Source organism: Sciurus vulgaris, assembly GCF_902686455.1.
Source record: "Sciurus vulgaris genome assembly, chromosome: 8".
In the NCBI taxonomy this organism is placed as follows: Eukaryota; Metazoa; Chordata; class Mammalia; order Rodentia; family Sciuridae; genus Sciurus; species Sciurus vulgaris.
The window spans coordinates 104,637,297-104,648,873 of record NC_136468.1 but is presented as its reverse complement, the minus strand read 5'-3'; the positions used below and the strand labels follow the sequence as shown (position 1 = coordinate 104,648,873).

The following is an 11,577-nucleotide window of genomic DNA, read 5'->3' as shown; positions in this document are numbered from 1 at the left end:
TTTTTTAAACTAATTTTTTAAGTTGTAGATGTACACAATACCTTTATTTTATTCATATTTTATGTGATGCTGAGGATCAACCCAATGCCTCACACGTGCTAGGCAAGTGCTCTACCACTGAGCTACAACCCCAGCCCCGGCAGCCCTTTGATAAATATTTTATATAGAGATGGTCTCATTAAATTGCTTAAAGACCTCGCTAAATTGCTGAGTATGGCTTTGAACTCCTGATCCTGCCTCAGCCTCTCCAGCCGCTGGGATTACAGGCCTGAGCCACCACTCCCGGCTGCTTTTCCACTTTTAAATAACCCTTGTGGTAAGGATTTAGTTACCTCTTGTATGTTTCCTACTGCTGCTGTGACAAGTTACCAAACTGGCTTAAAACAACAAACATAATCTTAGTATCTCTGAAGGTCACAAGTCCGATACCTTGATTTTAGCCCCGTAGAACTTGTGTAGGCTAATGATCCATAGAACTGCAATCTCTGTTAAGGGTCCGACTGGCAGGAAAAGTCTGGGATCTCCAGACCACCACCATTCCCCTGAGAACAGCCACTACAGTGATCTTCACGCAGCCTATCAACTGGCCTCAGTGGCTCCGTGACTACCGCTGCGCCCCGTGGCACTGCTCTTTTCTCAGTCACCCCACGGCTGGATTCCAACAGCACCCAAGCGGAAAATGTCCTGCTGATGCTACTCCTGAGGTTCGCGGGAACCGGAGAGTGCAGAAAGAATCCGGGTGAGCGTCTGCGTCGGGAGATCCGAGCAGACAGCAACCAGCCGCTTAGCTTCAGACCTCCACCCGAACGCCGGAAACCTGGGAGTCTGAACTTCCGGAAAGTGGCGGCTTCTACGAAGCTGATTGGTTGTTGCTTTGAGTCGCCCCGCCCATGTCCTCGCTTTTTTCCTGCTGCGCCTGCTCGCTGTCAGTACCTAGCCACGCCATGGCGGACCCAGAATCCTTGGGCTTTGAACACATGGGCTTGGATCCCCGGCTCTTGCAGGTACCAGGGAGAGCTGGGAACCCGAGAATCCGGCTTAAGGACTCTGAGGGCACGTCACTGCCCTCTGTACCGCCTGAACCGCACTTTTCGTCTCTCTTAGGCTGTCGCTGACCTGGGATGGTCGCGACCTACGTTGATTCAGGAAAAGGCCATTCCGCTGGCTCTGGAGGGGAAGGACCTGCTGGCTCGGGCCCGCACTGGTTCCGGGAAGACAGCCGCTTATGCTATTCCGATGCTACAGCTGCTGCTCCACAGGAAGGCGGTGGGTAGCCGGAGGTTAGATGGGAGGCGGGAAAGGGAGGTCAGAGTCTGTACGAGGTTTTCTCTTGGATCATAGAATCGGGACCCATTGTGGTAAACTCTTTGGGTTGGAGTGTAGGTTACGTGGATCCTAATCCAGGACCTGCTGCCTCTACTATCAGCCTTGGTGTAATCTTGAATTAATCACTTTATTTCCTTCAATGAAAAGGAACCAGGCACATCTTCTATTTACAGTGTTATTGTGAGAGTGCAGCTTCATTCCTAGCACGTTTAAAGTAACTTCATAACACAGAGGAAGTTATTTTCTTCTGTCAGTATCCAGGGAAAGCCCTCCGTTCTATTTTCAGAGGTGGGCAGAGTGAGGGGTTGATCAGAACACAGGTTGTTGTATGGGCAGGATTGTGATCGGACCAGATTGCCTGGAAAAGATAGATAAAAGTATTGGTTGGATCCAGTGATATTCACTGCTGGCTATAACCTGTAATTCATGATCTTCAGACAGGTCCTGTGGTGGAACAGGCTGTGAGGGGCCTTGTCCTTGTTCCTACCAAGGAGCTGGCACGACAGGCTCAGTTCATGATTCAGCAGCTGTCTGCCTACTGTGCTCGGGATGTGCGGGTGGCCAATGTCTCAGCTGCTGAAGACTCAGCTTCTCAGAAGTGAGTGAAAGGGATGAAGTCACACAAAAATGTGGGATTGGGTTTGTATGTAGTAGGAGAGAGCACAGGTCCAGGGTAAGGTTCCAGTTGCTAAGTTCTTCTTGATACCCGTGTCTTGCCATCTGTAGAGCTGTACTGATGGAGAAACCTGATGTAGTGGTAGGGACTCCATCCCGTATATTAAGCCACTTGCAACAAGACAACTTGAAACTGCGTGACTCCCTGGAGCTGTTGGTGGTGGATGAGGCTGATCTTCTTTTTTCCTTTGGCTTTGAGGAAGAACTGAAGAGTCTTCTCTGGTAAGGAAGAGATGGTGATGGTGGTGGTGGTTGGGTTGTTTCCTAGTGGAAATGCCTGAGTAGAAACTTGGACCAGGAGCAGGGTGGTAGAAGTTGACTTGCCACAATTAGAGGTCCTTGGAGTGGGAGCCTGACCAGACTCTCTTCTTTCAGTCACTTGCCCCGGATTTACCAGGCTTTTCTCATGTCAGCTACATTTAATGAGGATGTACAAGCATTAAAGGAACTGGTACTACATAACCCGGTAAGGGATACTGTGGGAGTATCTGGAGCTGCAGACCTGGGAACTCTTGGAGGATCTGATGCTCCTTCTGAGGTCCTTTGGTGTTTTGGGTGGGACCATTGTCATTGGGTATGTCATCCCTGGTTCTGAGGCATTGAAAGACAGTCATCTACAACTCACTACATTGGGTGGGGGTTGTAGCTCAGTGGTAGAGCACTTGCGTAGCATGTGTGAGGCATTGGGATCAATTCTCAGCACTGCATATAAATCAGTTAAATAAAGGTCCGTCAACAACTAAAATATATAAAAATCACTACATATTTTCAGGTGTCCCCAGATCGTACTTTACTTTGCCTGAAAGCCTAAACAGGGCTCATTCCTTCGCCACCACCCCCAACCATCTACTTTGAATGGCAGAGCCAAAATTCTAAGACCAAAGCTCTTAACGTTATATTTTACCTTTCAGAAGACCTGAATTTTACCCTTCAGAAAACCTGTTACTATAGACTTTTCATACTCACTATTATAATTCACCAATTTGTTTTTCTTTGTTCTGTGCACCAGGTGTTTCATGGATTGTTTATGTTTTCTCTATACACCAGGACAGTTAGGGCACTTTGAGTTTTTAGGTTGTAACACTACAGGAATCTTAGTGTGCCAGAAATCCTTAAAGGCATCCATGCCCTGCACTAAAATGGTACTTTTGTTGGTGAGTCAGTGGCCATAGTATATCTGCTTTTTTTCCTTACCACAGGCATGCTTTCTCCCCAGATAACCCTCAAGTTACAGGAGTCTCAGCTTCCAGGACCAGACCAGTTACAGCAGTTTCAGGTGGTCTGTGAGACAGAGGAAGACAAATTCCTGCTGCTTTATGCTCTCCTCAAGTTATCACTGATTCGAGGCAAGTCCCTGCTCTTTGTCAACACTCTAGAGCGAAGTTACCGGCTTCGCCTGTTCCTGGAACAGTTCAGCATCCCCACCTGCGTGCTCAATGGAGAACTTCCCCTACGCTCCAGGTTTGTTATGGCCCATGTCTTGGTGGAGATGAGTTGAAGATACGGATGGAAAAGGGACCCAATTGATGTTCATGTTTCTTTAGTAGGTAATGGGGGCTGGGCTCTGAGCTTGACTGATAATTATTTCTCACATCTCTGAAATACCTATTGTTACTTCATTTTCACCTGAGGAAATTGGGGTACAAAGATTAAGGAGAAAGAGCCTGAGAGGCGGAAAACGTAGGAAAGGGCAATAGTTTTGATGATGACCAGGGTTGGGAGTGGGCCTTCTGAGTACCCTGTTGGGCTGATCCTTCCTCTTGGTCTATAGGTGCCACATCATCTCACAGTTCAACCAAGGCTTCTATGACTGTGTCATAGCAACAGATGCTGAAGTCCTGGGAGCCCCAGCCAAGGGCAAGCGACAAGGACGAGGGCCCAAAGGAAACAAGTGAGTTTGCATTTCTTTTCTGACCCCTCCCTGGAGAGGCCTGTTTTTCAGCTTTTTGGAAGATTGAAGCCAGAGTACATAGAGCAGGGTGTCAAACATTCTACATGTTTGGTAGCACAGCCCAGAGAGCTCCACTGGCCCTTGCTTACCTACCTAGGTATGGAGAAGGGGTGTGTTTTAGTCAGCTTTCTTGCCACTGTGACTTAAAGGCATAAAAAGAACAAATTTAGAGGAGGAAAAGTTTATATGGGGCTCATGGTTTCAGAGGTCTCAGTCCATAGAGCTCCACTCCTTGGGGCACAAGGTAAAGCAGAACCTCATGACAGAAGAGTATTGTAGATGAAAGCAGTTGAGAACATAGCACCCAGGAAGCAGAGAAATTTCATTCTTTAGGGACAAAATGCATACCCAAAAGGCACAACCCCCCTGACCCACCTCTTCTAGCCATACCCTATTAGCCTATAGTTACCACCCAGTTAGTCCTATCAGGGGATTAATGTACTGATTATGTTAAAACTCATAACCCAATCATTTCACCTCTGCACTTTCTTGCATTGTCTCACACATGAACTTTTGGGGGACACTTCATTTCAAAATCATAACAAGGAGTGAAGGGCATGAAGGGTCTGGTTGGACCTGGGACATTGGCATGTGCTATCCTACAGGGAAGACAGCTCAGCCTGAAGTGCATATGTCTTGCAGGGAGTATGCTTTTTTTTTTTTTTTTTTTTTAAACGGCGCTGGGATTGAACCCAGGGCTTTGTGCTTGCAAGGCAAGCACTCTACCAACTGAGCTATATCCCCAGTGGGAGTATGCTTTTGAAGGGAAAGGAAAGTACCCTAGTTTGTCCATCTGAAGATATGATTGTTCCAGAGGTGGTTCTCAGGTCACTGTATAGGGCAGAGAGTTTTGTCATTGACCCAGAGCTGAGGTTAGGGCAAGGGTTTGGCCACATTTCAAAGCATCGGATTGATCCACAAGGCTGCAACTCCTGAAATAGTTCTGATGTAGAATTGTCCAGCATATCCCAGGGTCTTGTAGTCTTCAGCCTTTATTTAGAGGAGGTTTTATTGCTTAAGCTTGAGAATGTCCTCTTAGAGAAGGGTCTGGCTAACATAGGGTTATCTTCACAGGGCCTCTGATCCAGAGTCAGGAGTGGCGCGGGGCATAGACTTCCACCATGTGTCTGCTGTGCTCAATTTTGATCTCCCCTCCACCCCAGAGGCGTACATCCATCGAGCTGGCAGGTAGGGAGGAGTGTGGTAACCTGGCATCTGGATGATAGACATGCTGAAGGACTCAGGGTGGGCTGGATAGAGCCTAAATGCCAGAGATGCAGTCTAGATCATCTTCCCTTACAGGACAGCGCGAGCCAACAACCCAGGCATAGTTTTGACCTTTGTGTTACCCACAGAGCAGTCACACTTGGGCAAGATCGAGGAACTTCTTTGTGGAGGTAAGAGCCCTGACTCTTGTTGGTGTGGGCCTGGGTCAGAGCCAGGCTTCTACCTCAACATCTTAAAACTCATGATAGTGACAACAGGCATCCTCTTCATCCTCTTTGAATCCTGTGTAACAGATGTTGTCTCCCTTTACAGATGAGTAAATGTGGCCATTCAAAGTCACATTTACTGTCTGCCTTACAACTGCTGACTGATTTGACATGCTGCTCTGACAGATCACAACAGCATCTTATTCCAAGGTGCTAACTGTGCCTGGACTGCTTTCCATGACCATCACTGTGGAAGCCTTGTGGCCACAGCAGCCTTGGAAGAGGAAGAGAAAGTGGGCAGTGGGTCTTGGGACTGATTGATGTGATGGCATAGAGGGCTTAGGAATATATACCCCTGTCCATACCATCACTAGGCTGCCCATGAGACAATGAAATTGTGTATTTAGCATCTCAGGGATCAGCCTCACCTCAGGAAGGAGGAACAGGAAACTGTCAGTGAAGGTCTTAAACGAACCCTGTCCTGAGTTCCCATTGCTATCTCCTCCACAGAAGGCGAGGCCCGGGTCCTGCTTCCCTACCAGTTCCGAATGGAGGAGATCGAGGGTTTCCGTTATCGCTGCAGGGTGAGCCGGATGCTGTGGGGAGTGGATGGGGAGTGACTGGTGCAGGGCTGTGATAGAGCTGTGATACAGGGATGACACCTAAGGATGTGTATCCACGTGTAAGAAGGACTTGGGAAGAATTACTATCTGATCGCCAGTGTCTGCCTACAGGATGCCATGCGCTCAGTGACTAAGCAGTCCATTCGGGAAGCAAGACTGAAGGAGATTAAGGAGGAGCTTCTGCACTCAGAGAAACTTAAGGTGAGGGGATACGGGGGCAAGCTTAGGACACTGCTGTGTTTGGATGCTGAGCTCTGAGTGGTGAGAATCAGAACTAGGCAGTGTGCTGACTTTTGCCAGGGAGAGTAGAAAACTGGCCAAGAGATTTTGAAAGAAGCCAACCATTCTGTTGGGAAGACAATTGGCACAACCTCATAGTGGGCACTCCTTGTTTATCAGCATTTCAAGTTCTCGTCCCCTGGGCACACTAGTGAATGTTCACAGTCACCTGTGTGTTCCCATTTATCACATTATTTTTAGGGAGCCAAAAGATGGAAGCAGCCCCCGAGTCCACTACAGAGGGCTTGCCAAATAAATGAAAGTGCAGCCATAGCTGAAGATTACACAGACATAAGAATGTGTGTGTAGCTAGGGAATTCTCTGTGAGATGATGCTAAGTGAAAGAAAGCAGCATGGGGTGCTGCTGTGTGGTCAGAGAGGAGTAAGAATATGAACAAGTAATGGATGTCCTTGTCCACATGGAGAAGACTCAGGTGAATAAAAGGAACTAGCAACAGTAACTGCCTCTGAGCAGGGAGGGTGATGCAAACAAAGATGGTAGGAAAACTTTTTTCACTGGGTAATCTCTTGTGCCTTATAAATTTTAAAACATCTGGGTTATATTGTCCTTTCAAAAACTCCATCCGACCAGGTATGGTGGCATACCTGTGGTCTCAGCTACTCAGGAGTCTGAGATAGGAAGATTACTTGATCCTAGGAGCTCAAGAGCAGCCTGGGCAATATAACAAGACACAGACTCCAACAGGAACAACAAAAAATTGACTGGTAGTAGAGTGCTGCCTAGGATGTGCAATGCTCTGGGTCTGATTCTCAACTCCCTCCCCCCCAAAAAAATTAAAAAACAAACTTCAAAACCTCAATCTGTGAAGTTACAAAAAAAGAGATACTGACTCTGCCAAGCTCTCTCTGCCCACTGCTAGACATACTTTGAAGACAACCCCAGGGATCTCCAGCTGCTGCGACATGACCTGCCTTTGCACCCCGCAGTCGTGAAGCCTCACCTGGGCAATGTGCCTGACTACCTGGGTGAGTGTCACTTGGGTCAGGAGGCAGTGGACTGGGGAACATGGCTGTGCTGTCTCCTTTGTGGAGAAAAGAAAACAGGTAGTGCAGAGTTGATGGCACATCTAAGATTTGAGCCAGGCAGTCTTGCAGGGCTGGGTGGAATAAAAGGAGAAACTAGTAGTTGGTTGAATGGCTTTCTGTGTGCTGAAGGGAGTGAGCAGGTTTTGGGGAACATCCTGGATGGAAAGCAGAGCTTCCTGTGCTAGAGAAGACTCTGGATTGTCAGGCACTGAAGTCATGGACACCTGTGGAGTTTCTACGTAAGAGCAGATGATGGAGATAGACACTGCAGGGCAGAAACAGGAAATGGCAAAAGGAATGGGGAGCAGCCATTCATCCTCGCTGATCCTTCTCATCTCACATAGACTCCAACTAACAGCTTTTTTCTTCTATTGTCCATGCATGTATTTTTGGTAATGAGAGTGTATTATATGCTTAAATTGGGTTTAAGAAGAGTGGCAGAGACATGCCATGGGCAGCAAGCGTAGGCTCTCCCCATGCATGGGCTCTGGTCTGCCTGAACTCAAGCAAACTGGCAGGTGTGATGTTTCTTCCTTGGAAGAAGAAAGGCCTGAGTGGTGGGAAAGGAAGGGTCCAGGAGATATGGGAGCATGGAAATGCCAGAGAGAGGAGAGAAACCAGGTTTCTAAGGAACAGTGAGCTGGAGGAGACCCCACCTGTGGTCTTGGTCTGAAATGCCAGGAGGGGAGTCCAGAGCTTTGGTCTAAGGGTCCTGGTAGGAACAAAGTCACTTTCCAAGAGGATATGGCCAGGAGTTCACAAGAGCCAGGGAAGGTGGGAGAAATCAGTTGTGGCCTACCTGGAAGTCCAGGAGGAGGCAGGGGTCAGGGGCATGAGGCAGAACCAAGGTGTCAGGTAAGTCTCGGATGGAATGGGGAGGAAGGAGTAGGGGCTGGTGAATTTGTAGTAAGGGGCCATATGTGAAGGAATTATCCATAGACTGTAATTTGGGCTCCATTTTTCTTGAAACTATTTTCCTTTCTCCTTCCTACATGCTAAGCACACACTCTACTGAGTTATACCCTAGCCCCTATTTTTCTTTCTTGTTACATAGTCTTTGCAATAAATTTAAATATTACAAAAGAGTCATTTAGATAGTGAAAGTCTAAGGAGCTAACATTCTCAGACCCCATGCATATACAATAATGAATAGCTGTATGTTGTAGGCTTTTATTTGGATCAGAATTGGAGAACAGGGCTGGGGATATAGCTCAGTTGGTAGAGTGCTTGCCTTGCAAGCACAAGGCCCTGGGTTCAATCCCCAGCACCGCAAGAAAAAAAAAAAGAATTGGAGAACATGCTACAGAGTTGGGGTGGGGGAAGCAATACTGAGAAAGGGGGTGGGATAATACTAGGGAAGCTGGAGGGAGGGTCAAGAATCCCTCAGGGTAATGGAACCAGGTTTCATGGGGTTTGGGTGGCTGTGGAGGCTGGAGCTTGTGGGTTGGGTGAGGATACTGCTGAGAACCAGCATCTCTTCTAGTCCCTCCTGCTCTTCGTGACCTTGTACGCCCTCATAAGAAGCGGAAGAAGCTGTCCTCCTGCAGAAAGGCTAAGGTATGTCCCCTGAGGGCCTTGGGGACAGCAGCAGGATTGTTACCCTGCCTTACCCCTTTGTTACCAGAACATACCTGTACCTTGCTCTTGGGAGTGGGAGAGTGCTCCCCAAAACTGAGGTGTGGGCTGGGGTTACTTCCCTGGCTGTTGCAGGCCCTACTTTCTGTCCTCAGCTGTTCTGTTTCCTCACAGTATCCATAGCAACTTGTGGTCTATTCGCTCATGGCCTACAGAGGCCTTACCAAGTGCCAGCACCACCCATTTTGTGTCTATGTATTTGGATGATTGGTCTGATTCCTCGAACTAACCTATTTACTTTGCCTATATAGAAAGTGAAGACCCAGAACCCACTGCACAACTTCAAGCACAGAGGAAGGAAATCCAAACCAACAGCCATGCCCTCCTGAGGTCACCTGGGTCTGAGTTCAGAGCGGATTGGACTTCCTTGCCTGGATGGAGTGGGCTTCCCACACTGCACAAGGGCACACTCTGGTGCTTGCTGTCTGGAGAGACTGAACTCTGGGGAGGCAGCACTGGACCCTACAGTTCTGCTAAACTGCCATTTGCCCCTTAACAGAATAAAGGCTGTGCCTCTGGCATGTGGGAAGGGACTATTTCCCAAAACCTCAGTAATTGGGAAGCTTCAGAAGGTGGTGGTGCCTGGCTACTGCTGCATGCAGTGCCTCCCATGACCAGCAGAGGTCAGTTGTGCAAAGCCAACTGCTAAGAAAATCCTTTCTAGGGCTGGGGAGATAGCTCAGTCGGTAGAATGCTTGCCTTGCATGCACAAGGCCCTGGGTTCGATCCCCAGCACCACAAAAAAAAAAAAGAAAAAAGAAAGAAAACCCTGTCTTGGTCCAGTTGGTTCAGCATGGGGCTGGATCCGCCTAGAGCCCTCTACCCAGCTGCTGCAACCCTACCATGTGGTTCAGGCTGATAAATGGGCCTGCAACCCAGGATATAGACTTTCCTGACAACAAGCCTTCCACTCCCCCTTACCCAACACATGCTCATTTAGATAGAGAATGTTGCCCACCACTCAGAGGAGTCAGGGCAGCTGTTTCCCTTTCCCTTCCCAGATGACAACTCATGTGTCCATTCATGTCTATATTTCAGATACACAAATGGTAGTGTAACATGCACACCTACTGCGTCTCCTCCTGTGTCCTAGCCTGAGCACCCAGCTGCCTTCCCAGCCTGAATGTTGGGCTTCTCAATTTCTATTGTCTGCTGGCTTCCGGGCTCAGCACCCTGGATTTTTACAGCTCCTCTTTTTACAGTGTTACCCTCACAGTTATCTGCTTGTTACTCTGAGCATCACAAGTCTGCTGGGGGCAGGTAAAGACAAGGAGTGGAAACTGGAAGAAGTAAGGAGGTATCAAGTCTGAAACCAGGAGATGGGGCTTTGGTTATGGTTAGGATATAGTGATATGGGGTTAGCAGGATCTGAGATTTGGAATCTCTGATCCCTGCCCTTCTGTTAACTCCTGGGGATTTCTAAGAAGTCAGGGTATCTGGCTCCACTGTGTTCTTTAGTGGGGTCAGTCAGGGTCTGGACCATAGCTGAGGGTCTGAGGTGAAGGCGTGGTAACTGTCCATGCATACATTCCTTCCTCCTAACTCAGAACAACCCTTGGGGAGGCTGTTTCCATGATCTAGATGAGGAAGTTACCTGGTAAAAGTGAAGTCAATGGGCAAAATTTGGACTCTGGCCTATCTGACAGTGTAGGATCAGTTGTCCAGGCTGTTCAACCTGGGAGAGTAACTGGTGCTACTTAGTGTTTTACCATCTCAGGGGGCAGGTGCCATCAGGAATTCTTGTGCTTGTGCTGTGTTCCCCTCTGAGCCGCAATAGGCTGTGCACTTGGTCGGGTCTGAATTGATCATGGCAGTGGACAGGATGGAAAGGGGAAGGCATGAGCCTTGAGTCTAAAGGGAAAGTGTACAGGGCTCATTCAGTACCCACACAGCCCAGCCGTTCCTTGTGTCTGATGATATGAAGAAATACAGGCTTAGTAAGGGAATCCCACTATTAAGTATAATATAGTGCAATAATGGGGAAAAAATGAGAAGGGGGAAAGAAAACAAGTACTCAGGATTGGCTGGCTGCCTGTTGCACTCCATCTCTTTTTTTAAAATGTATTTTTAGTTCTAAACTGACACAATACCTTTATTTATTTTTATGTGGGGCCAAGGATCAGGCCTAGTGCCTCACACGTGCTAGGCAAGCACTCTACCACTGAGCTACAGGCCCAGCCATTTCCAGCTCTCAATGAAGCTGCATCCTTAACCTCACACAAACATGTCCAAAGTAGGACAGGACAGGCCTGGGATGAGGGTGTATACAAGATGGATGCGTGAACCAGGGGCTGTCCCAGGGCCAGAATGCACTGGGCCATGTGGACCTGGAAGGGAAAAGGGGGGCAAGGCATGCTTGAAGCTTGAGGCTTTGCTGAGCAGCAGAGAAGCTCAGGCAGTGTACAGGTTGGGGATGCCCTGCAGTCAGGCAGAAAGGTTGGAGTTCAGTGTCGTTTTCACCTTGGGTTGACAGTTTTACCCATATCCCTGTATGTCTGGCCACATGCAAGAGTCTAGAATTCTGCAGATAAGGCATAGACTGTGCACATAGGAGTTTCATGGAGAGGAGGAATCAACTTGGCCCTGAGCTACAGTTGACTACACACAC

General features: G+C 48.2%; 1 protein-coding gene across 1 annotated transcript; it reads left to right on the top strand.

Annotated features, from left to right (window-relative positions):
• Window positions 1–70: 70 nt before the first annotated feature.
• Window positions 71–9,498, top strand: DDX56 (DEAD-box helicase 56). The gene is made up of 14 exons (XM_079151847.1): window positions 71–1,004; window positions 1,105–1,266; window positions 1,764–1,924; window positions 2,053–2,223; window positions 2,377–2,467; window positions 3,218–3,462; window positions 3,773–3,892; window positions 5,027–5,140; window positions 5,255–5,349; window positions 5,896–5,969; window positions 6,120–6,209; window positions 7,169–7,274; window positions 8,818–8,891; window positions 9,221–9,498. Exons 1-14 carry the CDS (start codon window positions 891–893, stop codon window positions 9,296–9,298), a joined length of 1,695 nt encoding a protein of 564 aa, XP_079007973.1. The 5' UTR covers window positions 71–890; the 3' UTR covers window positions 9,299–9,498.
• The last annotated feature ends 2,079 nt before the right edge of the window (window positions 9,499–11,577 follow it).